The sequence below is a fragment of the Mixophyes fleayi genome, chromosome 6 (assembly GCF_038048845.1).
Source record: "Mixophyes fleayi isolate aMixFle1 chromosome 6, aMixFle1.hap1, whole genome shotgun sequence".
In the NCBI taxonomy this organism is placed as follows: Eukaryota; Metazoa; Chordata; class Amphibia; order Anura; family Limnodynastidae; genus Mixophyes; species Mixophyes fleayi.
Window position 1 is genome coordinate 172,139,333 of NC_134407.1, and position 26,709 is coordinate 172,166,041.

The 26,709-nt window shown below is 39.7% G+C and overlaps 1 protein-coding gene across 1 annotated transcript; it reads right to left on the reverse strand.

Moving 5' to 3' along the window:
• Positions 1 to 11,751: 11,751 nt before the first annotated feature.
• DLX3 (distal-less homeobox 3) lies at positions 11,752 to 26,401 on the reverse strand. The gene is made up of 3 exons (XM_075177229.1): positions 25,979 to 26,401; positions 17,487 to 17,677; positions 11,752 to 12,970 (listed from the first exon to the last, which is right to left on the reverse strand). The coding sequence occupies exons 1-3, from the start codon at positions 26,310 to 26,312 to the stop codon at positions 12,671 to 12,673; spliced, it is 825 nt and encodes a 274-aa protein (XP_075033330.1). The 5' UTR covers positions 26,313 to 26,401; the 3' UTR covers positions 11,752 to 12,670.
• Positions 26,402 to 26,709: the final 308 nt, after the last annotated feature.

Here is a 26,709-nt window from a genome sequence, read left to right on the forward strand (position 1 = left end):
ATAAGCACAGGGACACAGACAGAGGCCTACCAAGAGAACAAATATAAAGAGATATATAGATAGTAAGCAGACAGGGACATAGATACATGGAAAAGGGCTGGCTGACAAGTTTTAGCCCGGGGGACAGGTGAGCGGTTCAGCAGCCTATTAGGAACACTTTAAAGGAAACAAGTACAGGTAGCCCAGTGACACAGCTCAAGGTAGTCCAGTATAGGACCGGCCTGGGGGACCCTACACCCCAATTTTCCCCATCCTAGTCAGCCCCTGCACATAGATACTGAGAGGAGACAGACACAGTGAAACAAACATTGATACTGAGAGCACAGACAGACACAGGGAAAGATACATATATCGTAGATAATGAGAGTACTGACAGACACAGGGATATAAAACGACATTTAGAAAATTATTATTATAATTATTGTTGATTCATAAGGTGCTACAGTGCTCTGCAGCGTTGGACAGTGTGGGAAAGAGGACATACAAAACATAGAGACATACAAGGTAGACTAAATAAATGCAGACATGAAAACAAAGGATAGAGAGAGACCTGCTTATGAGAACTTGCATTCTATTCGTAAGTGGGCACATCCGAAATAAGAGGAGTGAGTAAGCCTCAAAGTAGAGGTTGGGACAGTTGTGAGGGTTCATTAGTGTGGGTAGAAGAATGTGAGGGTTCATTAGTGTGGGTAGAAGAATAATAGATGTGAATTTTCAGAGAGTGTTTAAAGATTTGAAGGCTGTGGGAGAGACTGATCGGGTGTGGTAGGTAATTCCATATGTGGGTAGCGGCATATGAGCAGTCTTGTATGTGGGAGTGAGATGTGGTTACCAGAGATGAGGCAAGGCGCAGTATTTTGAGATGTGATTGGAGATGATGGGATGGCGTTGTAGAAGGCTTTTTAGGAAAGGGTGAGTAATTTGAATTGGATTCTGTTGGACACAGGAAACCAGTGGAGAGATCTGCAAAGTGGTGCAGCAGATGTGGAGCGGTGAGAGAGGAAGATCAACTTTGCTGCAGATCACAATAGATAGTAGAGTGGAGGTAAGATGTGCCAGAGGTAGAGACACTAGGGGGTATATTTACTAAACTGCGGGATTGAAACAGTGGAGATGTTGCCTATAGCAACCAATCAGATTCTATCTGTCATTTTGTAGAATGTACTAAATAAAATAACTAGAATCTGATTGGTTGCTATAGGCAACATCTCCACTTTATCAAACCCGCAGTTTAGTAAATATACCCCTAGGAGTGGTTTAATAGGTAGGGACTGGACCAGGGAAGAACTGTGTCATGAAGGCCGATGGAGTAAAGGAACAAGAAGTTATATTTAAACATACATTTTTAATAGGCTACAGAAAAGGTTTAATGTTCTGGCCAGAACAGAATTCATGGTAAATGCAGATAGTCACAGTGAAATAGACTTTTTTCAAAGTAAACCTAAAGCAAATAATACCCACAATAAAAATACAGGCAATAAAAAAGATATTGAATGATTACCACCGTGGACCTCAATCAAGTAATAACCCTTCTGGGAAATTATATGTATTCAAGGATAATGTCATAGAACCATTCTTTTTAGTCTGTATTTTGCAAGGATAGAAAATAGTTAAAAACAAGTCCAATATTCCAGAACATGGTTCTCTCCCTTTAGTTGATTGATGATAAATGGTCAATCAAGGTAAAAAATTCAAATGTCTCAGTGCAAAATGTTCTGACAATGTCCAAATGAGACTGGTGTTTTAGTCAAAAAATCAGGATATTCAGAATGGGATAAAACACTTACATGTATTTGTAATCGTGAGTACTGTCTTAGGTCCTCTCTTAAAAGCATTCCAATACCTCCCCTTTGATAATGGGGGCGCCGATCGTTGGAAGTCCTGGAACCCTCCAGCAGTCCTCAGGGTTTCGATGTGCATGCGTAGTGAAACTCTTACGTGACCGAGAATATCTTGGCAATGATCAAAAGGTTTCGGATGTAGCCACGCATGCGCAGTGGATTCTCACTTGTAGATAGAGCTCCACACTGACGGACGTTTGCCGAACTTCCTCTGTAGTGGAGGCAAATGTAAACCATGATGATCGCTCATCAGTGATGAGTGTAAGCATGAAATGTTCAAAACATGAAGCTTTTCACCAACGCGTTTCGCCCAGTAAGCTACAGGGCATTCTCGGGAATAATGGTTCAGATCAGACGCTACATCCTGGTGCCTTTTAAACCTGTTGCCATTTATAGATGCAGTGCTGATTGGTGAATACATTAGTGAAATAGGTGGTCATCTGGTCCGTGATTGGTGACAGCGAAATGGAGGATTCAGACACGCCCACTGTGGTTTTTAGCTTAATCCATTTATGTCATGAAAAAAATTTGGTGGTATTTGGTGAGTGCTGTTGATTCCCACCAGTATTTAATTTCTAGGGTGAGCAACTTTTCATACCTCAAATATACGGAACAGAAATAGTCCCCACATGCTTCGATATTGTCACGATCTGCCTCCGTCTGCTTTGCAGCATCTCCCTATAGCATGCTGCTTGTCTTCTGCAGCTCCTGTTTGTTTAGAACTATGTTAGTCTTGCCGTGGTTGTGTTCCTGGATGCAGTACCTCCATGCCGCCAGAGGTGCTGCTCTTCCACTATAGACATTTTCACTCACTAGTAGGAGTTAATCTCTGCTCCTCGTTAATGATAAAGCTGTGTCTCTCATTATTTATGTCTGTTCCTTCCCATGTAGCATGCTGGTCATTGTTGTTGCTATATGTTCCTTGTTGTGCTGTTCCTTCTTGTGCTCACGGTGTACCTGTTTTCAGGGATATCTACAAACCACCTGTTCACCTGCGTCAGCCGTGTTCCTGTTATCTGCCTTCTGCATCTCCTTGCAATCCCTGTGCTTTATCTACACCATCCAGTTTGTACCTTACTGCATTTTCTGGAAACATATCTACAATAAATATTGTGTATTTCACCATATTCCGGGCTCCTTAGCTGTGATTTTGTGCATTGAAATATGACAGGAATCATCTATTCTGTCTTTTTTAGAGAATATGTCATTCAGTTTGGATAGAACCTTACAAAGACCAGCACGAAGAAGGGTCAGTGTCAATAATAGAACTATCATAATTTTCATAATAGGACATCCAACTCCCTACTTTATCCTTTCTCTCATGGTTTTTTCTACTTGACAGTTATAAACCTACAAGGAGAGGCAAGGAGGGCTTTTAAGCAATCCAGCAGAATTCAGCGATTCCTTTATTACAAATATGAGGATGAACCCATATATATTGTTTTCAAAATGGATATTTTTTTCATTTAATACGCTGTGAAGATTTTTTTCATGGCATAAGTGGATTAAGCTAAGAAACCACAGTGGGCGTGTCTGAATCCTCCATTTCACTGTCACCAATCACGGACCAGATGACCACCTATTTCACTAATATATTCACCAATCAGCAATGCAATAGTAACAGGTTTAAAAGGCACCAGGATGTTGCGTCTGATCAGAACCATTTTTCCCTGAGGAAGTCCTGTAGCTTACTCGGTGAAACGCGTTGGTAAAAAGGTTTATACCGTGAATATTTCATGCTTACACTCATCACTGATGAGCGATTGTCACTGTTTACATTTGCCTCCACTACAGAGGAAGTTCGGCAAATGTCCATCAGTGTGGAGCTCTATCTACAAGTGAGAATCCACTGCGCATGCGCAGCTACATCCGAAAGATTTTGAGCATTGCCAAGATATTCACGGTCACGTAAGAGTTCCACCATGCATGCGCATCGAAACCCTGAGGACTGCTTAAGGGTTCCAGGACTTCCGGCGATCGGCGCCCCCCCGTTATCTAAGAGGGGGTATTGGAAAGCTTTTAAGAGAGAAGCAAAGGCAGCATCTGAGACAGTACTCACGATTACAAATGCATGTAACTGTTTTATCCCACTCTTTTTATCTGGATTTTTTTACTAAAACACCAGTCTCATTTGGACATTGTCAGAACATTTTGCACTGAGACATTTTAATTTTTTACCTTGATTGACCATTTATCATCAATCAACTAAAGGGCGAGAACCAGGTTTTGGAATATTGGACTTGTTATTAACTATTTTCTATCCTTGCAAAATACAGACTAAAAAGAATGGTTCTATGACATTATCCTTGAATACATATGATTACCCAGAAGGGTTATTACTTGATTGAGGTCCACGGTGGTAATCATTCAATACCTTTTTTATTGCCTGTATTTTTATTGTGGGTATTATTTGCTATAGGTTTACTTTGAAAAAAGTCTATTTCACTGTGACTATCTGCATTTACCACAAATACTGTTCTGGACAGAACTTTGAACCTTTTCTGTAGCGTAATAAAAATGTATGTTTTAATATAACTTCTTGTTCTCTTGTGGAACGATTTACATATGTCACTTGTGCCCAGGAGCACTCTTTACAATGGGATATCCACTGGGAGGAACAAATCCCCTTCTCCTACTCCCTTTCTATGAGGCAGCAGAGATTTAGGGAGCGCAGTTGACCGGCATCTAAAGTCAATGGAGTAAAGGGTTTGCAGGAGAAGAGATTGATCAACAGTGTTGAAAGTACCAGTGAGGTCTAGGAGAATGAGTATAGAAAAGTGACCCTTAGATTTTGATGTAAGTGTCACGAAAGCCGGAAAATGGGAATGGTCCTAATTGCTGCTAATTGTTATGGAGTCCAACGGTGGAGAGGTGTTCACCAGGGATTCCCACAAGGGAATATGGCCTTGGCTGCTCTCCACCGCAGGTTGCGGTCCTCTAGGTTGCGTAGAGCAGAGAATGCGCAGAACCACCAAGTAGTTGTTAGGCAGAACAGTAGTAGCGATGAAGAGATGCATGGCAGAGAGCTGGAGCGCTGAGGTCCACACAGGTGTATAACTCTGGAACAGAACTGATGAGGAGCGATGCTCTGCCATGAATCTACAGGTCTTGACTGGGAAGGAAGCTGAACCAATATGGTGGTGAAGTGATGGGCTGCAGAGAGCAATAGCACTGAGATCCACACAGGTGTTATAATGCTGGAAAAGGACCAATGATGAGTGATGCTCTGCAGTGAAGCCACAGGTCTTGACTGTGAGATAAGCTGAGCCTATATGGTGGTGAAGCGATGAGCTGCAGAGAGCAATAGCACTGAGATCCACACAGGTGTTATAACGCTGGAACAGGACCAATGGTGAGCAATGCTCTGCGGCGATAATGCTGGGAAGCAATGAGCTGAACAGGTAACTGCTGAGAAATGGTGAGCTGCACAGATATTGCTGAGTAGTGATGAGCTGCACCGGTAGTTGCTGAGAAGCAGTAAGCAGCACAAGTAATCCTAGCAGCAACAGGCTGCACCATCCACATAGTCAGGAACAACAGGAGTCAGAGGAAATGCTTTCTATCAGGTAGAGAGACCTGATGATCTGACCCCTATTAAAGGGAGAAGGGCCCTTATAAAGGGAACTGGCTGCAGATAATCCAATCACTGTGAAGCAGAAGTCTTGAAGGTTCCCAGGGAAACGCATACAGGGCCATCTTTTCCATTGGGCACAATGGGGCCCCATAGGCACGGCTCTTAATGAGAATAAATAATCTTGCAAAAGAAAAAAACCTGTAAAAAAAACCTACAAGGGTCACTGAGCAAGTACATCTATCTATCTCTATCTCTCTATATCTGTATCTGTATACATCTATATATCTATATCTATATTTATATCTAGGAGCCCCGGTGCACTGCTTTGCCCGGGGTCCCATAATGTTGTTAAGATGGCCCTGAACGCATACAAAATGGCGTCCAATGATAGCAGATAGTGGTAACCAAGGGAAACCAAAGCACACAGTGATTCACACGGAGCGAAACTGATGAGATACGTGATAGTAAGTTTATTATTGATTACTATTGTGAGTGCAGTCTCAGTAGAATGCTGGGGGCAAAAGCCTAATTGCAGAGGGTTGAGAATGGTATGACAGGTACAGTTTAGTATAGAGTGGGGGAGAGGGTGTGAAGATGTTGGGAGAAATGAGTTTGAGGGGCAGGTTGTAGGGTGAGCTGATGAGATGAGTGCATAGACTTTGGTCACTGGGTTGGAATGAACTGAGTTTGGATTTGGCAGTTATGAGAGGGTGGCTTGCTACTGATTTGTAAACACAGAACAAAGTCTCTAGCAATGGCAGTCTCTGACAGCTTTATTGAATAAATTATCTCCAGAGACCCTGGCAGTCTGTAGTGCTTTATAGAGAATAATTAAGGCACAGGCTTGCATAAGTAGACAAAGTACTCACAAGATGCAATCTTGATAATAAAGAATTTGAAGTCTTCCTAATTGTACCTGGAGACAGCAAAAGTCAGAGTACAACTGAGACGAGCCCAGAGTCCCTCACTGCGATAATTAACAGGCAGAGTAATATAGAAAGATTTCCATTCTAGCCAGCTGACCAATCTGCAATAGAGTCAGAAGTTTTTGTAAGCTGTTATCCAAGGTAATAGAGCCAGAGAAACTGAAATCAGAAAACTGAAGAAACCCAGAGAGAAGGCTGCACAGAAGTCAAGAGTGTAACACTATTACTGACAATCTGCATAGAACAGGGGGATCTTTTATAGTCCATAGATCCAATAAGGTCAGGAAAGAGGCACACCTTAATTTAGTGAGACAGGTGTACAATGACTCATGTTCACCACAGCTGAAAAGGCAATGTCAACATACACAGTCAATAACTCATGCTCAGTTTAAGAGCCAATCCCAATATCCTTACATGAAGTATGTTTGTTTGGCAAGTTAAAGGGCAGTGTTATAAGATGAAAGGATAAATTCTTATTGGAAGAAGGCTTCAAAGGAGCAAGACTCAGCAGTGCAGGAGCATTTTTGCAGGTAGTAGGTCTGTTTGGTGTTTCATGGTTAAGGTTTGGAATTTCAGGGACTATATGTTTTAGCTGGAACTACATTTTCTAGGTTTGAAGTTAATTTTGTAGAAAGCATGACAGCAGTATTTGGATATGAGCCTGATCAGAACAGGACAGAATAGTCAAAGGAGAAAGTAATTGTTTTAGTGAAAATGATCAGGGTCAAGAGTATTTAGGTGTTACTGTGTGCTTGTGGATTTGTGTGCAGGGGGGAGCATGAGGTAAGGTGAGGAAAAAAGGAAAGGAGCTTGTGGTCAGAAAGTGGAAAAGCCAAGTTAGAGAAAGTAGAGATGGAGCAGAAGTGGAGAATACAAAGTTAAGGGAGTGTCCATTAATGTAGAGGAGGAAGTAAATGGAAAATTTATGTGTCAGCAGAGAACATGCGAGGATGATTTGTGAGTGTGATGTTTGTTTCTGCTTAAATAAGCCAGTGAGTGTGGTATGGGCAGGAAACAAAACAGTTCATGGGTGTAGCCTAGCAAGGAGGCTAGTAATGAAGGGGAAATGATAATAGGGAGTGAGAAATAGGATGCTGGAGAGAGAAGAAGAGTTTAAGTAGTAATGTGTAGGAAAAAGAGAGAAGGTAAATTGAGTAGGTGTATAGTGGAGTGATGAGAAAGATGTTGATGAATATGGATTAGCTGGGGTAGGTAATGAGTGAGTAGAGAGGAACAATTGATACAAATTGTGCAGGGTAATGGAGGAAGTAGAGGCTACTTTACCACCCCCAGACTGGGATTAATAGAGTGGGCAGTCTCTGCAGCTTTGACACAGGGTCCAGGATGCTGACAGTTGGGTTCAGTGGATCCAACAGCCAAAAAGAAGGGTCTATTTAACAAGTTGTGAAGAGCCAAAATGCCAATGCAGAGTGTCATATGCCTTCCCAAGCTGGTCCTATAATGGACTGCCAATGGGCTATGGAGAGAGCAGGGTGCTGGGCATATTAAAAATAAAGGTTATGCCTGCCTGGCTCCCCTCTCACCCAGTATTGTATTATATGTTGTTGTATACATTTTTGGAGTGTGGTGCTTGTATATTCTTAAATGGTGGAGGTAGGTACCACTATATTCTTTAGCATGTCCCCTAGAAGAATTATTTTCACCCAAGCTTATCAGGACACCCAGTCAACTGGAGGTACCAAGAGAAGTTGCGCCAATCGGTTGCTAAAGACTTTTCGACACTTCCCGGAATCCAACTCTGCATGGTGCCTGCTGCAACTCAAGGACTTGACGGAAGCACTGAGGCTGTCAAACATTATGCAGGTGCCTAATCCAATCCTGAGACCAGCCTCACTTAGACCACACCACTGTGGGAACCAGACCTGCCTTAACAAAAACGTAGCATGGCCACCTGGTTCTGTCTGGAAAAGGCTGACTATGAGTTACAGTTCCTGTTGGACTGGGCCAGGAATGTGCCAAGACTCAAATCTGATAAGTTTTTGCGAACTTGATACTTTCTGGACCTGAAAGCAGGATGACATTGGGCTTGGTCCTTGCCTTGCATGCAGAGAAGTGAACAATACTGGCTAAAATAATGCTCCAGAGGAATGTTGATTATAGCCCATTTACGGTATGGTAGTCTAGTAGGCTCTCTGTGTGTTGAACACCCTAACTGTTCTTAACTGTACCCCTATCCCGTGTGGTTTGTAAATATAGATATATACTTTTTATATAAAATTAAGGTATGTTTGTAACTTTCTAGTTGTTTTTGTCAAGGCTGAGTAAGCAAAAGAGCTATACATAAGCCCAGTATCCACAAACAAATTTGTGGCACGTGTGCATGTTCTAAAAACCCAGGAGACTAAAGAATTGATTCAAAAGTGATTCCTTTTAAATGTCATTTCCAACAAGAATTTTTTCCTGAACAGAAGTATATCACTTATAGCTGGCATACTGGGATGCCACATTTTCTGTTTCTCACCAACAAGTTTTACAGAGCACTGCTGTCACCATAAATTACTATTGTCTAAATCAAAAGTATACAAAATATTCATCTGTCATGTATGTGTTTCAGAATCTACTACTTACTATCCCTATTTCAATGCTGATACAGTAGAATTCTGCTATTGTTAGCAATATTGTAACTTTGTGGAACAGAATGTAAAGATAACTGCAGTGCATTGGGCTGCTATGGCTATGGCTATGGCTATTGTTACGTGCGTGTATAAAATAATGAAATCCCTGTTTATAACTCTGCTGTATCCAAAAACATAAAATGAATCTCAAACTTTGACAGCAAAATCATCTGTTATGAATACATTCCCTCCTGTATGAGTCGTCTTAGTTTTCTTATTTCAATCATGTAAATAGGTCTTGGAGTGAGTAAAGGCTTGAAGCATGATGAGTAGGAGGAGAGTGATTTAAGTGTATCTTGTTAGATGGGTGTGGGGAAAGTGTAGGGCACATGTACACACCTGCTTTTATTACTGTGTGTGTCACCCGCTGACGGGCAGCACAACTCAGTAATGTGCCTATTGCTAAGCTTTATATATGATTTATAGACACATCCACCATATTCCTCTCTGGGCTTCATGCAATATAGATCATTTTTGCTTATTATAGTGCTGTGAAGGCCTGCACAGAGACCCCACACAACACACATATATTTACAGTCACAAATACTTACATTCAAATGATATATACATTAACAAACTTACACTATACTTCAATACTTGATATATAAAGGGCCTAGATTGTATTCTTTTATGCCCATGGAGCTCCTCAATAAAGAGCAACCATTTGTTTAGGAGACAGTGGTTGTAAGGACATAACTATAGCCATAGTAGCACATACGTTATCACTACCTGCTCTCCTGTGTGCCTGACATCCAGCTTCTCTCGTGCCTCCTATACTCCTTGATCCTCTCTATCTCTCCCTGTTCCTGCTCCTATTATTCCCTTTCACTAGTGAATTCACACTTTTACCCCTCCATTTTCACACTGCAGCCTCCTTTATCACACTGTGCCCCCTCCATCATCAAACTGTGCCCTCCTTCATCACACTGTGCCCCCCTTTATCAGACTGTGCCCTCCTTCATCACACTGTGCACTCTTTCTTCACACTGTGCCATCCTTTATCAAACTGTGCCCTCTCTATCACACTGTGCCATCATTCACCACACTGTGCCACCTCCAGACTGTGCTCCCATTCACCACATTGTGCCCCTCCATCACAATGTGCCCCTTCCATCACACTGTGCCACTCCATCACACTGTGCCCTAATTCACCACATTGTGCCCCCTCCATCAGACTGTGCTCTCATTCACCACACTGTGCCCACTCCGTTTATTGCTTACCTTTCTATGACCTTCTTTTCTTCTGTCTTCTTCTCTTCCTCTTCTTTCTTATTTTCTTGTGTCTTCTGGCTCCTCTCTGTGCTGCTCCTCTCCTCGCTGAGGCTGTTGGGATGTGATGACTTCATGCCAACAGTCAAAGAGAAGGGAGCCCAGAGCAGGGAGGATGGAGCAGGGAGCTACCACCAGTGATTTTTTATTTTTATTTGTTGGGCTGGTGGGCAAGTAGGGAAGGCAGGTGGAGAGGAGCACCTCTAAGACATGGCGCTCCCCCACCTTGCCTACACCACTTACCGGTAATTATTTATGAAAATGCAGCCTATTTAACTGTATATAGGCTGCCTTCACTGCTTCCTCTACTGTGTGTAGGTAATAGGTACCCGTTAATACTACCCAGAGCAAAACCACCATGAGACATGAAAAAGTTTTCAAGCTCATTCTGAGAGAATAAAACCTTATTTCATTATTACTAATATTAAATATTTATAGGGCGTATTCACATTCAGACAGATCTAATTTACATACTTATACATAGCCTCCTATACATTGATTTTTATTTTCTTTCTGTGTTTTTCAGCAATTTCTTTTTATCAACCAGAGTTGTCTATTTTTGTCACCCCGGCAACACTGCTGTGCTCTAAAGTTAGATACAACTGTAGGCAGAGTGTAGCTTAGTGTTATATACCAGACCAATGAAAGTAAACAACACTGCCTGACAGTAAAATGATATAACTAAAAACCACAGGAGGAAGAATTAAAGATACAGACAGACCTATTTACTAAAATTAGCCAAAAGAGATGGTTTTAGAAAACTTACTATACCCATAATTTATTAATAAAATATCGCTGCCGTGCGACAGGGCAGCTGAGGGATATATTTTTTACAATAATTCCCATGCGCAAAAAAAAATGCTTTATTAAAATAATAAAAGTATTTTACATTTAATATCTTCTGTATTACCATCCTGAGATGGAGATGGTAGTAGAAGAAGGATTGCGATAAATAGGCTTTGCATGGTGAATTTTTCGCTGGTGAAATTTAGCAAATGTTGTCTCCTACAGGAGCTACCGCTGTCGAAAGGACTGCTAAAAAATAGACCCAAATATGTTTAGTAAGCATAGAATGAGAACATGTACAAGCCAATAATGTGAAGATGGAAACCCCTTTAATAAATGGAGATAACCCCCACAAGTGCAATCAATGGAATTTGTAGGGGTTAATTTGCCCTAAAAGCCCCTTTCTTATGGGTAATAACATATCTCATACATACTATACACTGAGCCTTGATATCATGTATTGGCCTTTGTAGCGCATCATTCCACTATTTACTGTTTTGTAAAGACATATGGGATTAAATGGCAATCCCACATTTTGCCGTAAAACCTAAAAACTCAACTCAATGTTTCAGGATTTGGTTGGTAAACATTATGTGATTTACAAAGATTTCTACACAAACATTTGTAGAATCACTGACAGATGCAGCAAAACACTCATGTACCTATCATTCATTATCTATTCTTATACTGAATGTAATACAGAAAAATATACAACACACTTCAAAGTCTACTGCTTATCCAGCAAAACACAATATTTTAATTTGCATTCATACAGTAACATTCTCATAACCTCTTCTTAAATCTGAAAGTTATTCTCACCCTTACAATTTCATACATTTCCCAAAATATTACAAAAATAAGTTAAAACCCTTTCTGCACAATATCTCGTTAAATAACTCAAAGACACTGGGAGTAGATAAAATCAAAATTCTTTTTTTTAAAAAAAAAAGCACCCCTTTCGTTAGTGGAACCAGAGGTCTTGATTTGATCATTTGATGAGTGAAAACTTACATCTCCAATAGAAAGCCTTGTTGCAACTGCAGAGATAAATATCAGTGTATGGTCGTTGGCCTCATTTACAAACTAGGAAAAGGTGGTCATATATTACACTACAAAGCCGTATTGTGACCTACTTAAGATCGGGCATATCAAAGAGAAAGTCCTCCAGAGAAATTAATGGATCTTGGTCATCAAGAGCTGCACTGCGTGGACACAGACATAACCGGTTCTTGCATTGAACTGTTATGAATACCTCAAACAAGGAAATTATGGGCTTACTGGTGACACATGCATACTTATGATCTAGCAAAGGAACCTGGTCAGGTAAGATACTTAAGAGATGAGAAGGATTTGTTCAGTATGTGCTGGCTTTGGCATCCACAATTACGTCTTTCCATTTAATGTCCATCCACATGCCTTTGTTTGTGGAGCCACACCAGTTGTTTGGGCAACGTTTGTCCTTCAAAAATCATTTACAAAATCCATTATCATTTGAGATTTCATACTTGTCTTTTCCGCCAATGCCACTTAAATATGTAGTCTGTAGCCCAAATACAGTCCATAGATTTTGTTTTATAAAGGGTGAAGTGGGTAATGTGATTATTAACCCATATGAACAACCCTCAGTGTCTCTGTCACTTAATAAACTGTATTAGGAGGTGGTTGGTGCAAAGCATCAGGAGGTTGTAGATGAGGTCCTGGTTGGTTCTGTTGGTTAAACCATTGATTATAGTTCTCAAGATAGCTTGGAGATGAACAATGAGGAACATTCGGTTGCTGAGGGGTTCTGCTTCTGCTATTTTCCCACATAGGTGGGGATGAGGGAGAATTGCAAGCCATCGAATCACTGTTATTGGGGCTGTGCTCCAATCCAGGTCCCTCACCGTTTTTATAAAGTTTCTTGAACTTTGACCTGCGGTTCTGGAACCAGATCTTCACCTGAGTGACACAAATAAATAAAATAAAGCTATTAAACCAAATGTGGAGTAACGCTCCTGAATACGGTCACACAGCATGCCCTTATTGAACTAGAGATGGTATGATGTTTCTGAATAAGTCCTATGGCACAAGGTTAAGATACCGTTCCGCAGAATAACACATGCAGCACAATATCTTAACTTAAAAATCACTATTACTTTATTTACTAAATTGTGGAAAATTCATAGTTAGCAAAATATGAATAATTTGAAGACTGTAGCCAATTCCTTAGAGCATCTGACAATCCCATAAACAGAGGAGATTGTGATACCAACTAACATTCTGATTTGTGGACCTAAGTTCCCCTGCTCTTTCTTTTTCTGGTTCTGATCTATTTTGTATATCTTTATTAAAACACCCTTTCACTAGCTTCCATGAATAACTCTCTGGCACCTAAATTCAATATAATTATATCTACTTACTATATTATTGTGAACTGTAATGCTTTGTTGTGTTTTAGCTATACATCATAAGCTGTTTATTAGGTTATGTAATTTTGTCTTGTGTCTATATTTGTCAGAGAAGCAAACGTATGCTTGTCACATTTTAATTTTTAGCCATTTTAAATGTAACCTATATAAAGGTGCTTATTCAATTAACATGAAGAGCCGCAGTAGCCCCTTATCTCACGGCTAGTTGAACTAGCTCCTTAGTGTACATTCTATGCAGGGTTGGTTTAAGGAAAGGCCACATCTATCCAGAATGGCAGGGTCCACAGGCTATGCTTGCCCCGTCATCGTATTATATTTTCCTTATATTATTATAATATTATAATTGCCTGACAGCTTTTAAAAAAAGATTATTGATCGTTTTATCTGCTGCTAGAATAGATTTTATAGACATATTGTATGTGAGGCTGTGAATCTCTGGGAGACTTGGGTGGACAGCACAAGAATGGTCTAGTAGACAAAATCAAACCTTGAAATCTGCATTTAATTATATAAGGTACAATAATAAAAATGGATGTATTTCATAGGTAAATGTAGTCAAACAGCTCAGTTAATCTTTTTTAGGGACTAAAAAGGTCAAAGTGAGAAACATAGGCAGAGTGATTTCCCCTTGTAACGTAATAGACATACAGTATAAAAAAGCACGGACAATCATTACATTTAATCACAGTGATTTTGTTAGGCGATATGTCATTTCCATTAACACACATTTCTTCTATAAGGTACCTATGGCACAAACAAGTCACTCGTGTTAAGTGGGAGAGGGAGAGTAAATAATCCACAGTACTTACTACATTTTGGTGTTAGGAAAGGAGTACGTCATTACACATGTTTATATAACACATAATGAGGATTAAACTAGATAGTATGTTGATGAAAGTTACATCTGCCGTTGGTCGCACAAGAGACTGACAAGTCTTGTGAGTTAAACCACTAAGTTCTTATGATGTGTTTTCTTTCTCTCTATACTCTTCCTACCCCCACACTTGCTCTACACCTCTGTCCCGATTTTCCCCCGCCCTGTGACTCATCCCAAGCTCTATTCCAGAAGGACCAAACCCAGTTTCACAGCAACATTGTGTTTTGTAAATCAGTATGAGGAAGCCTCAGGATATCACCTCCCTGACCATAAACACCCCACCCGGTCATCTCCCACCCTTCACAATACCTCAGTTGACTCTTACACAGAGTACAAGGCAAATATGCAGTGTGCAGATTGATTGGACAGGATCTTCTTTGCAGGTCTCTACTTGACAAGGACATGTTATTAAAGGGTGACCTAAATCAGAGTATTTATAAATGACATAAGAGCTGGTTGGCTAACTGATGTTCACCAGCTGGACATGGCACCTATAACATATTACGACCCTAGATGTTTACTGAACTATACAACCACAATGGTAAAACAAAAATAGGATTTTTTACATTTTACTATGTACAGAAATAAAACGTACTTATGGGCTTAGTCTCTTATTCTATTCAAGTTAGTGATAAAAATAGCCATAATTTATTTCACTCTGTTATATATTAGGCATTAGTGAAAGTATGAGCAAACGTTGCTTTTCTCCATCCTATGACATTTTGGATAGGGATAATGTGTTATTATAGCCACTGTGCATTATACAAAAAGAAAGATGACGGTATAATATGCATGGAACTGTAGCCTATTTAGAATAAATCAGAACGTTGGTGCAGCATTTGAAATGTAGATACAGGTATTGAACCTATTATCCTGAATGCTTGGAACAAGGTAAGCGAATTTTAACGCAAATCAAATTTCATGCCAGAGCAGGCTGTTTCCTAGAGGTGCGAAGTTCTGGCCATTTGGCTATTCTGCTGCCAAGTTTGCCTTTTGTTGAATTTATAGTTATAAATAAAGCTGGGAAAAAGACAGTCCTCTCAATCTGCTCTGTGGTGTGGTTTGAATTCCGGGTGGAACAACAATGATAGGGCAATTCTGCGCTGAACACTTAAGGCCGAAATTTGCCACATAAATGTGCAAAGCTCTGAACCTAAATGTGGACCAAGGTGAATTTGCTTGGTGAAATTTTGCTCTCTATTTTCCTCATAAGTTCTCTCATTATTAAATTGTTTAGCAGCACCCCTAATAGTGACTGTAGAAGGAGGCAATTTGTGATCCCGTTTGTGTATATGACAAGATCACTCAGCACAAGCAATTATTTAATTTCTCCCTTCTCTGTTTTTTTTGGGGATTTTCTGCGTAATGGGCTTCCAAATAAGAGTGGCATAACTATGTGCATAATCTATCCAACTACAAGAAGTAGCTGCCATCTTGGGTTCAGACCAGCAATCTATTTTAGAAGCTATAATATTGTTTGAAAGCAAAGTTATAATTTTCTATTTTGAGCCTGTCTTTGGGTAGTATACTCATAGTCATTCAGTAGTCCAGCATATGACAATCTGGTTACAACTTCAAACAAATCAAACGTCCATAGAAGGACACATGATAACCTAAAGTAATGGCCTTTTCTTCTGTTCTAACTACATAAATAGATATTTGCACACACATTAATATAAAAAGACAATTAAAGTACTTCGACCAAAAGCTTTAGAAATAGTAATAGCCATGACTATCCTATAAAAAGGGCATGGTTGTCAAATCATCATAGCTAGCTAACTCTGCTTTCCTATCTATAATAGCCTATTATTGTAAATATGTAGGTGTTGCAGAAGTACAATGGATCGCTTACTTTTGCTTGCACTACAGGATAATAGTTGCTAAACGGATTCTTTTGATTAAAAGAAGGATTGGGGGATTTTTGGGCCAAAAATAAGAATTAGCGGAAAACACATTACATAAGAGGTAACAGAATGTAGATGCAGGTGGCGTCATATCATTTACTACCCTCAAAACCTGTACTTTCCTAAAGCAAAGGATCTTTGTATGGTAATAATGATTGTGGAGCAAGCAGTCACCATTCTGAAACATCCATCTGTGTTGTTGATTGTTGCAGGTGAGCTACAATGCCTGAGGACACATCTGAAGCCCAATCCTTCAAACCTCAGTTCCAATATTTTTGGGGGAGGAAAGTTATTTCATGTTTTGCAAAAGTGATACCATTGTAAATCAATGCAAAATATTGCAGAAAAAATGTTTTGCACAATCCGTTTTCAGTTGTCAAGTACATGTATTTACATGTATACATATGTTATGCTACAAAACATTAATCTCCATTCTGCTGTGCCAGGATATGGCTCTCCATATTATGCCTGCCACCTTTTATATGAATGTCAATATTTATTTTGTTATGTGCATGTAAGGCCTCATAAACAAGGGTGTTAATTGTAAGCATTTAACATGTGTTTTAAAAGTATAGTTAAAGCTACAATCCCATGAAAAAAATAGGTATATTTTTACATTAATCACTGTGGCAAGCTATGAGAAAATTATTGTTAATAAACCTTTTTCCTTGATTTGTTTCTTCAGGCTGTTATTTTAATGATCTATAATTTTGCACAGTATCATGGACTACCATGGCAACCACAGTCACATGGCACGTTAATTAGTGAGCAGAAAGGCTTTCTAATGCCCCACTGAGCTGTAACTGCTCAGTGTACTATAAAATCTATCCACTCCTTCTCCCTTCTCTGCCTTCACATACCATGCTGAGAGCTCTGGCCCTGAGTGCTACTTGCAGCTATACTTCGCATTCTCCAGAAAGATTTTATAAAAAGAAGGTAATGATTTGTAGGAGTACAGCTAAGAAAAACTACTATCAGATGCTTTCATAAAAGGTATTTAACTTGCAATATAAAGAACAAAACATCTATATGAGATTGCTGCTTTAAGTACTTTGGTGCAAATAGTCCAACACATAATGTAAGTGAATTGGCTTTACACACACATTTTCTGACAAAAGTTCTCTTTGCTTTGGGTCAATTTCCACACTGCTTGTAGAGTTAAGAGGTGTTAATCACAATGTAATGGGGTTCTATCTATATCTATTTTTTAGCATTTTATTTTTTTGCTTTTTCAAAGTGCGTTATATACTGTTTTTGGTAATTACCTGTGTCTGTGTAAGTCCCAATTGAGCTGCAAGTTCTGCTCTCTCAGGCAGCGCCAAATACTGGGCCTTTTGGAAACGTCTTTGCAGAGCTGCCAACTGGTAACTAGAGTAGATGGTTCTTGGTTTTCTGATCTTTTTCGGCTTTCCATTGACCATTCGTACCTCAGTTTCTGGCTCCTCCTTTATCGACACTACAGGGAAGGATTAGGATAATTGAGGACAAATGTAGAGGCACAAACTAATCTACCTGGTTGGTCTACTAATTAACACACATGACCTGCTGCTATTGCTTGATAAGAGGGGTGGAAAAGTGCTCCGGATCCAAATGAGACAACACAACAACCACTTATTACATCAAAATAAATGACGCTACATCCATTTTCCCACACATCCTATTACCACAGTCATTAATGTTGATATCTTACCCTATGTGTGTATGATAGGGAATTTAGACTGTAAGCTTCAATGGGGCAGGGACTGATGTGAATGAGTTCTCTGTACAGCGCTGCAGAATCAGTGGCGCTATATAAATAAATGGTGATGAGGATGATGATGATGACTAAATGATCCTGTATGTAGTCTATTTATTTTTGTCTATATGTAAATTAGTTTCTGATTACTTCATGTACTGTCTGCCCTCTACATATTTATGTCTACTCCAGGTGCTACCTGCCTTATTTTTATCTCTGCTTACCTCAGGTACTACCTGCCATTTGTTTATAACTGCTTACCTTAGGTAAACTGCTTAGGTATTGGCTGCCCACAATGAGGATCATGTTAAGTTGAATACATATTGCGTTTGTGCCATATAATATGTTATTTTACATCTGAGAATGCGCACACCACTATTTTTGGAACTATTACATTGTGCGCTTGGCCAGAAGTAAAAAGGTGTATTATACCCTGGAATCACTATTTGCAACCTAATATAAGCCTGTATGTGTCTCTGATTACCTCATGTGCTGCCTGTACTTTATCTCTGCTTATGTCAGCTACAACTTGACTTCTATTTATCTCTGCTTACCTCAGGTACTGCCTATCGGCATATATATCTTTATGTATTTGCATACATCAAGCCAGGTACTGTCTATTTAGATATTTATATATATATATATATATATAATCTGATGATACTGTTTGCTGCACCACTATAATGGGTACATGTTCAGCTTGAAGACTCTGTAGGTACAGGCTGCAGACAGGGTTAAATTCCCACTCAGTCTTTTCTACAGTACAAAGACACACAGGTTCACCACATCAGCGTAATTAGTTTAATGTATTCTTTATTGGTTATGGGTGCTTGTGAGGAGTATTAAAGGCTGTTTTTTGTTGTGGGCACAGCAACCGATGCCAGCTAGTGGGTTGGTGACTAGGCAGAAGGACTGTGTCTAGCCAGATTTAATCGCCTAGTGTCATCCTGATCAAAAGTGTGCTGTCTTATTGGTAATATGAACAATGAAAGCATCTTTTATTCAAGCAAGAAGTTGTTGTGTCTCTCACATGCTGGGTGTCAGCATCACAGTGGTGTCATTGTGGGGTTACAAAGGACAGCCAGATCCTACTGTCCACCTAGTCAACAAATGGTGGTGAGTGAAACATGTTGAATACCACTATCAAGTACCACCAAACTGTTATAAGCTGTCATTTGCAGTGGGGAAAAATTGCTGCGTTTCAAAGAAAACAAACATTATTGTCTGTGGAGAGGCAGAGAAAAAGCAATAAACCTGTATACTGTTGAGCAGCTGTTTGTTTTGCAAAAAAAGCAGAAGTTTTAAAAACTGCTGGTTATTGTAGTGCAACACCTGGTGAAAAAAAAATCCAAGTCCAAAAAATCCTGTGCAGAAAAGTCTTGCTATTTGCCTGTGTAGGGTGCAAATTGTCTAAGATCTCCACATCCCAGCCCAAACTGGAAATGGCAGATATGATAAAAGCCTTGGTGAATGTGGCAGCAGCACAGGAGGAGAATACCCATCTAATCTGCAAGGAGATTGCTTGGGGAGACTCCAGTTGCATCCATGCTGCAGATATTAACTTCCAACAATGATGTGGAAGCATAACTGGTAGCGTTTAAACGTGCTGCCACCTGAGCCACATGGCCACCAGAGAGTTGGGCTGAACATCTAGCTTCCTATCTTTTGGGTGAAACTCAGCGTACCAATATATAGACCTGGATGGGGACTAGGATGGTAACTATCAGCAGCTAAAAACAGTTATATTGGCGCAGATTGGAATCATCGGCGCAGGCAAGGCCCAAGAGTATCATGACTGGACACTATCCAAAGATATACCGGTTCATGCTCAGCTTGCTGAACTTTATAAAACCCTTAAAAATCGGTCACAACCAGAGAAGACCAGTGCTGTCAGAATGATCAAGATTCTGACTATAAATTATTGCATCAGAGGTATGGACTGAGGGCTCCAAAGGTCGGTACTGTATGCGGATCCTCAGATGTATGAGGAATTGGCCGATGAAGTAGAAACATACCGTGCCTTGCAGCTTATGCCCAAAACTCTGTTCCTTGGGGGCAATGGAGTCTAACGGACCCCCGGTCTTCCCAAGAACCGCCGCAAGGCAGGATGGCTTTTACTGCCGGGAGCCCGCTGGTCACGAGTCTCAGGGTAGCCCCCTGATGTGATAAATGTAGGATGTATGGATGAAACTGAATACACGGGAGAGACAATCCGGAAAAGAAGAAGCACTCTGAGTCCCAATCGAGCTAGGATACAGGCGGCAATTATACCGCTAAACAGGAGACTCCCATAGAGAGAGGACAGGAGGAGTCCGTTCCTACGCAAAGGCTGGATAAACACAGGATGGCATAGGAGAGGTGGTCGAATAAACATAATGGAATGTGCTGTGCCGAGGATGATCCATAAAGCGTGGTCAGTAAACAAGCCGGGTCAGGTACACGGAGGAAAGATAGTAGAGGAGTAAGTCAGAAATTGTAGCCAATAAACAGGCCCAGATGGATACACATAGAAGCCAGCAGCACAAGGGTTAATCCAGGAAATGAAGTCAAGTAAGCCAGGAATAATTTACTAGGAGCCAGGAACCAGTAAAGTGCAGGGGGAGCCAGAAGCAGGGGATTGCAACCTGTTGCTCTGACACAGATAGTGTGTCAGAGTGAATCTTATATAGTACAGAGAGTTTCAAACTCCCTGCCCAGAGTCACATGATCGCAGAATCGTGCAGAAAGTAAACAAGTGGCTGCTGCCATCGAGAGTGTGGAGCAGGTAAGTTTTTACACAGAGGTGCCTCAAGCATCCACAGGGTTTTGCCCCTTCGAATTGTGGTATGACAGACAGTCACCCTATGTGATCCAATTTGTGTCCCGGTTCTGTGACAGGTTAGGAAAGATCACCCTGTTGGTACAGCAGCATATGCATGAGCCACAAGCAAGTCAAAAAAGCAACTATGATAAGTCAGTTGTAATTAAGACTTTCCAACCAGGTGACAAAGTTCTTGTACTTGTACCCACACAGGAGAGTAAATTATTTACTCATTAGGCCGTATGAGGTGGTTGAGGCTGTGGGGCTTGTCAATTATAAAGTCAGACAGGAAGGCAGAATGAAACCAGTCCAGGCTTATCATGTCAACTTGTTGAAACCATGGCATGAGAGCCACAATTAGTAGCCACAAGCCGAGCTAATAAGCACTGTAGTGCAGGAAACCAAAATTCTCATAAGGATCAATCTCTCGCTAGAATAGAGACAACAGACTGAGGAAATGGTGCAGAGGAACCTAGATGTGGTTTCTGAGGTACCTGGACGTACCACACTCACAGAGCATGATGTAGTTACACCTCCAAGGGTGGTAGTAAGACTAAGACTGTATCACACTCCTGAAGCTAGATGTATAGCTGTGAGACAGGAAATTAAAAAAATGTTGGACCTCGCTGTCAATGAGGAATCAAATAGCAATTATCATAGCCCCATTGCGTTAGTGACCAAGTCGAATGGGAGTATTCATTTCTGTAATGATTTTGGAAAACTAAACAGTTTCCCATTTCAACACATACCCGATGCCCTGAATTGATGAGCAAGTTGAAACCTTGGCCAACTATCAGAACCTTACAACATTATATCTGACCAGAGGTTACTGGCAGATCTCCCTAACGTCATCTGCCAAGGCTAAGACAGCCTTTTCAACCTTCGATGGGTTATTTCAGTATAAGAGAAAAGAACTGCATACTTGGACTATATTGTCATCTACTCCCAGGACTGGAAGTCACATCTGCCCAAGGTGGAGACGGCGTTAGTATCACTCAGGGCGGTGGATCTGACTGCCAATCTTGAGAAGTGTGCATTTGTCATGTGAGAAGCCAGGTACTTGGGGTACCTGGTAGGACAAGGTGAAGTCAAACCCAAAGTGAACCAAGTGGAAGCTCTCATTGACTGGCCTAAACTGGTGTGGAAGACCCAGCTGAGAACTTTCTTGGATCTAAATGAGTACTATAGCCGTTTTATGGCAAATTTTGCAAAAAGAGCTGCTCCTCTTGCTGAGCGCCTTAAAAAGGCTTGTCCAGACAAGTTGGTCTGGTCAGAAGCAGTGGAAGCTGTCTGGTAAGATCTTTAAATAGCTCAGCTCCGTGTACAGTACCAATACTCCAAGCACCGGCCTTTAGTAGGAGATTGTATCTCCAAACGGATGCGTCTGGAGTGGGCTTGTGAGTTGTGTTCTCGCAGAGGTTTGATAAGAAACCCATCCTTTATCAAAGTCTCAAAGTTTTGCTGTGGGAGAATAAATACTCTATGGTGGAAAATATAAATATAATTAGGAGGTACTCACATGGCTTTATTCCATAAATAAAGAGGCTGACGTTTCGGTTTATGCTGCCTGGCTATTTAAATCTGTTGCGCCTTTTGTATCATAATTGTCTCTGCTTGTCGCAAAATACTGTTTAAAAGAATTTTCTGTTATTGTCTGTCACAAGGGCATCTATCCACCATCCTGTTGTCGCTATTTGAGGCTATTCTAGGCTTCTGCCTAGTTAGATTAAATGGTAAATACATTCTTGTCTTTAAACCATGTACTCTTAACAGTCACTCATCTTTAAACATAGATTGTTGTGGACACAATAGGCCTGATTCATTAAGGAAAGTAAATAAAAAAAATAAGTAGTTTTGCACCTTGACAAAACCATGTTGCATTGGATGGGGGGAGGGGGGGGGGTAAATTTAAAATGTGGGGACAGATTTATAGTTGGGGTAAGGCATGTCCTAGATCAGCTTTAAATTTCAGTGTAAAAATAAAGTTATCAAGTATTTGTGTGCTACATGAAAAAACAGCCAGTATTTTCCTTACATGCAAAATAATAAACTAATTTGCACCCCTTGCATTTTAATATGGTTTTGTCCAGCAGAAACCTGAACTCATTTTTTGCTTTACTTTGCTTAATGAATCAGGCCTATGTTTGGGGTTGTTGGCCAAGAAATTTGGCACGTAGATAAGCATTTTCTTGAATATAAGCAAACAAAAATAATAAAGACTATACAAATTAACAGCCTAGAAGGAATAGATACAAAGTACTGTAGGAAAAGATAAACAGATTTTCCATCCTCACAGAAGTCCTCAGTCATCTCCCCAACCATCACTAGCAAGCCATGTTTTCAGAACTTTTCTGGGTGTACACATCAGTTTACTAATCAGGCAGTTTACTAGACAAAGCTATGACTATGGAATCTGTGATATCCCCAAAAGATGACCTGCTCAGTAAACACCTCTCATATTTAGCTTGTGCCTATAATTGAAGATTTGGGACTTATCAATGTTTTAGGGTAAACCTCAAGAACTTAATCCTGTCCAAAATCTCAGGAATACTCGGTCCATAGTACCTTACTCTATATTTTTTACCAAATTTATTCTGTCAACATATTTTAATGCTGTGCCATACAATTGCAGCTGCGAGATCCTCCATCCTTTGACTTTCATGAGCCAAAATAATGAAATGCCTGTTTAATACATGTTTGAAATTTTTGGAGTTTATGTCAAGCATCTAAAATGACAACTTCTGATTTTAGGATTGTAGGTTCATGAAAACATTGGCTTTTCTCTTACAAGTGATATGATATTTCCAGGATCATGTTTTCAATTGACACTGCCTCTGGATTTGGAAGTCATTGCTATAAATACCCCCTCCTCTATTGTTTTATATTCGGGGAAAAATAGTGTTTGGAAAGACCAATTAATATAAAAAGAAAAGGGAATAAGGGAGTAAAAGAAATTAATGTGAAGCCATTTCCGCGCTGCCCCCTGAACAGTCCTGCTATAGGCATATGCCTAGTTTGCCAATATGGTTATTACAGCCCTGGCTATTTCTATGAAAGGCTCCATATTGCTAAGTATATTTAGAAATTTACCATCTATGACCTTCGCCCACTTCCAAAAACAACACAACCTGACAGTGCAGCTTTAACATTCTCTGTAAAATAAGAAACACCCAGATAGTCTAGATATCCTTAAGGAATGATAGATAGCTGTCATGCATGTAAAATCCAGTCAGACAGCTTGAACTGGGAGAGAGACCCTAGATTTAGATAGTAAGAGGGAGACACCCTAGCAATAAACAGCCTGGATATATGTAGAGACATTCAAACAGCCTAGAATTAGACATAGGCAGACAGCTTGGATATAGGTAGAACCAGTCAGACAGCTTGAATCTTCTCAGACACTCACACACCTTAGATGTACAGTACATAGAGAGGCAGCCTGTGTATAGGCAGACAGGTAAACAGGAGTTTGGGATTAGAGAAGAGACAGGAAGAGAGAGAGAGATGTGGTACATCACAGAGAATAACTGTAATAAAGGTATAAAATCACTTTGATTAACGTCCCAGACAGAAAGGCAGCCAGACTCCTGTAAGCCCCTTTCCTCTTAATAATGTGTCAGTCATTTCGGAGACAGACACTGGGATGAACACTCTAACATTATAAACATGTCAATGTCATTAAGTAAGTATACCCAATATAAGACCAACCCAATATATTGCAATGTATGCTAAATCCCCACGATTATATGCATTAAAATACTTTGTTTAAATAAATACTATAACTTATAAGCATGCTTACACTATAAATTACTCTTATGTTTAAGAGTCGGGATTAATAGTAAAGGGTTAAAGCTCGAATTAGAAAAGACATCAACTCTCTTCTTTATCTTACATTATAGATTAAAAGTATGTATCTTATATAATTTTGTAGTTGTTTAAAAAACAAGGGAGCAGTAGAAGGTGGAATTGATTGCAAGCTCCTGTGAACAAGGTCCTCCACTAGCTTTATCCATCTTTTTTGTACTGCCCCTTTAAAAATATATGCATTGACTATAATAATATGATCAATGTTTTATAAATCTGCCATGATCCCAAGTAGACAAACCTATATATTATTTTCATTGCTATATTTTATTTTACCTTCTAACAATAGTGTGAGAACTCACCAACAACAAGCAATATTAAACAAAACCAGACCCCTTTCTATTAATGAACTCTGAACATGTCATATCTGTTCAGTACCAAAGTGGGATATCCTAGTTGCTTTAAAAATATACATTATGAATTAGCAAAGTACTGTATAATGTCAAGAACAAAAAGAACAAAAATATATTTTTTTTATTGTAAATTAAACCTGAATGTTGCAGGCAGTAATTTATGCTCTAATTTCTATATAAATATTTCTGGTTTGTATTAATCTGATTACTGTATATAGATACTTTGTTTTATTAGTTTCAATTTGCATATATGCAGTATGTTGTATTGTATTTGCTTTTACCTATTCTTTTCCCCTTTCTTGCTTAGTGACATGTTATTTGCCCCTTTCTTAGTGTTCTCTCCTTAGACCTTTTCTTCCTTTCCCATATATCCCTACCATATCTTTATGCCTTCCCCTCTGAATCTTAAATCCTAATATTTCCTTCCTTAATTCCTTCTGTTTTCCTTCGCCATCATCTCCTTTCTTGTCCTGTAATTTTTGTATTCTTATTTCTTTCCAGCTGATAATCCCAACCCCCTTCTAATACGCTTATCCTTTATCTCTTATCTTCTATATATAGAGTGTGTCCCTGTGTGTGTTTATGTATGTTTATATATATATATATATATATATATATATATGTGTGTGTATTTATATATGTGTGTATATATATATATATATATACACACACACACGTCTATCTATATCTATCTATATATATATATATATATGATGTGTGTGTGTGTGTGTATTTATATTTGTATATATATATACACATATATACACATACACACACATATATATGTATATATATATATGTGTGTGTATGTGTATATATGTGTGTATATATATATATATATATATGTGTATATATATATATATATATATATATATATATATATATATATATATGTGTATATATATATATATATATAAAGATTGGGTTTTATTCTCCCATGTAGCATGTCCATTTCTACAAATGGATGTTTCTCTGTACTCACACCAAACCAGTTTCCCAACATACCTGTCTCTGGTGCTGGAGTCTCCCGATAATGTCCATATGAACGGTATCCGCCTCCATACTGATATTCATCCTTGGGCATGAAGCCTTCTGCCCCCACCAGCCCACTCAGGTTGAACTGGGGATGATGATGGTAGTTGTAAGGATTGAGTGACTGCGAATATGTCTGGCTCTGATAGTAGTCATGTTGGCCAGCAGCCATTGGACCACTGTAGTAGCCCATGTCCGTGGCAGTGGATTCTGGGAGGGTGGGCGAATCCTTGGATACAGAATGGCAACTCAAAGATGTGCTCAAGTCAGTTAATACGGCCATCTTCTTTTCATAGGTCCCACTCATGTTATGTAGAGCAGAGGCGAGATCCCAACAGACTTTCACACACACATCCCTGCTGAGCCCTTCTGCACTTCTCCCTGTACAATAAAGCCAAAACCCAAAGCTCCACAGACCAGTTCTACTCCATAATTATAGGGTAGAGAAGGGAGGGTCTCGCATTCCTATTGGCTTCAGGAGTAAAGCCTTCCAGGCAAAACAGATTTCTTCACCAGCTCTGTATTTATGGCTCAGCTTCTTGTCAGTACAAAAAGAAAAAAACACACACACACACAAACACATATATATATTTGAATGCTTATATAAAAACATATTCAGTGGTTAGATTTACAAAAAACAGTATGAACAACTAAGACTGTGTGAACACAAGACCTGTAAACTTGTATCAAAAAAAAGGAAATAT

What these genes read in the sequence shown, in the direction of transcription:
- DLX3 (XM_075177229.1), bottom strand. Translation starts at nt 26,312, where the DNA reads ATGAGTGGGACCTATGAAAAGAAGATGGCCGTATTAACTGACTTGAGC. An exon ending in GACTCCAGCACCAGAGACAG is followed by an intron (nt 17,678 to 25,978) that starts GTATGTTGGGAA and finishes CCTTCCCTGTAG; the next exon opens with TGTCGATAAAGGAGGAGCCA. An exon ending in TGGGACTTACACAGACACAG is followed by an intron (nt 12,971 to 17,486) that starts GTAATTACCAAA and finishes TGTGTCACTCAG; the next exon opens with GTGAAGATCTGGTTCCAGAA.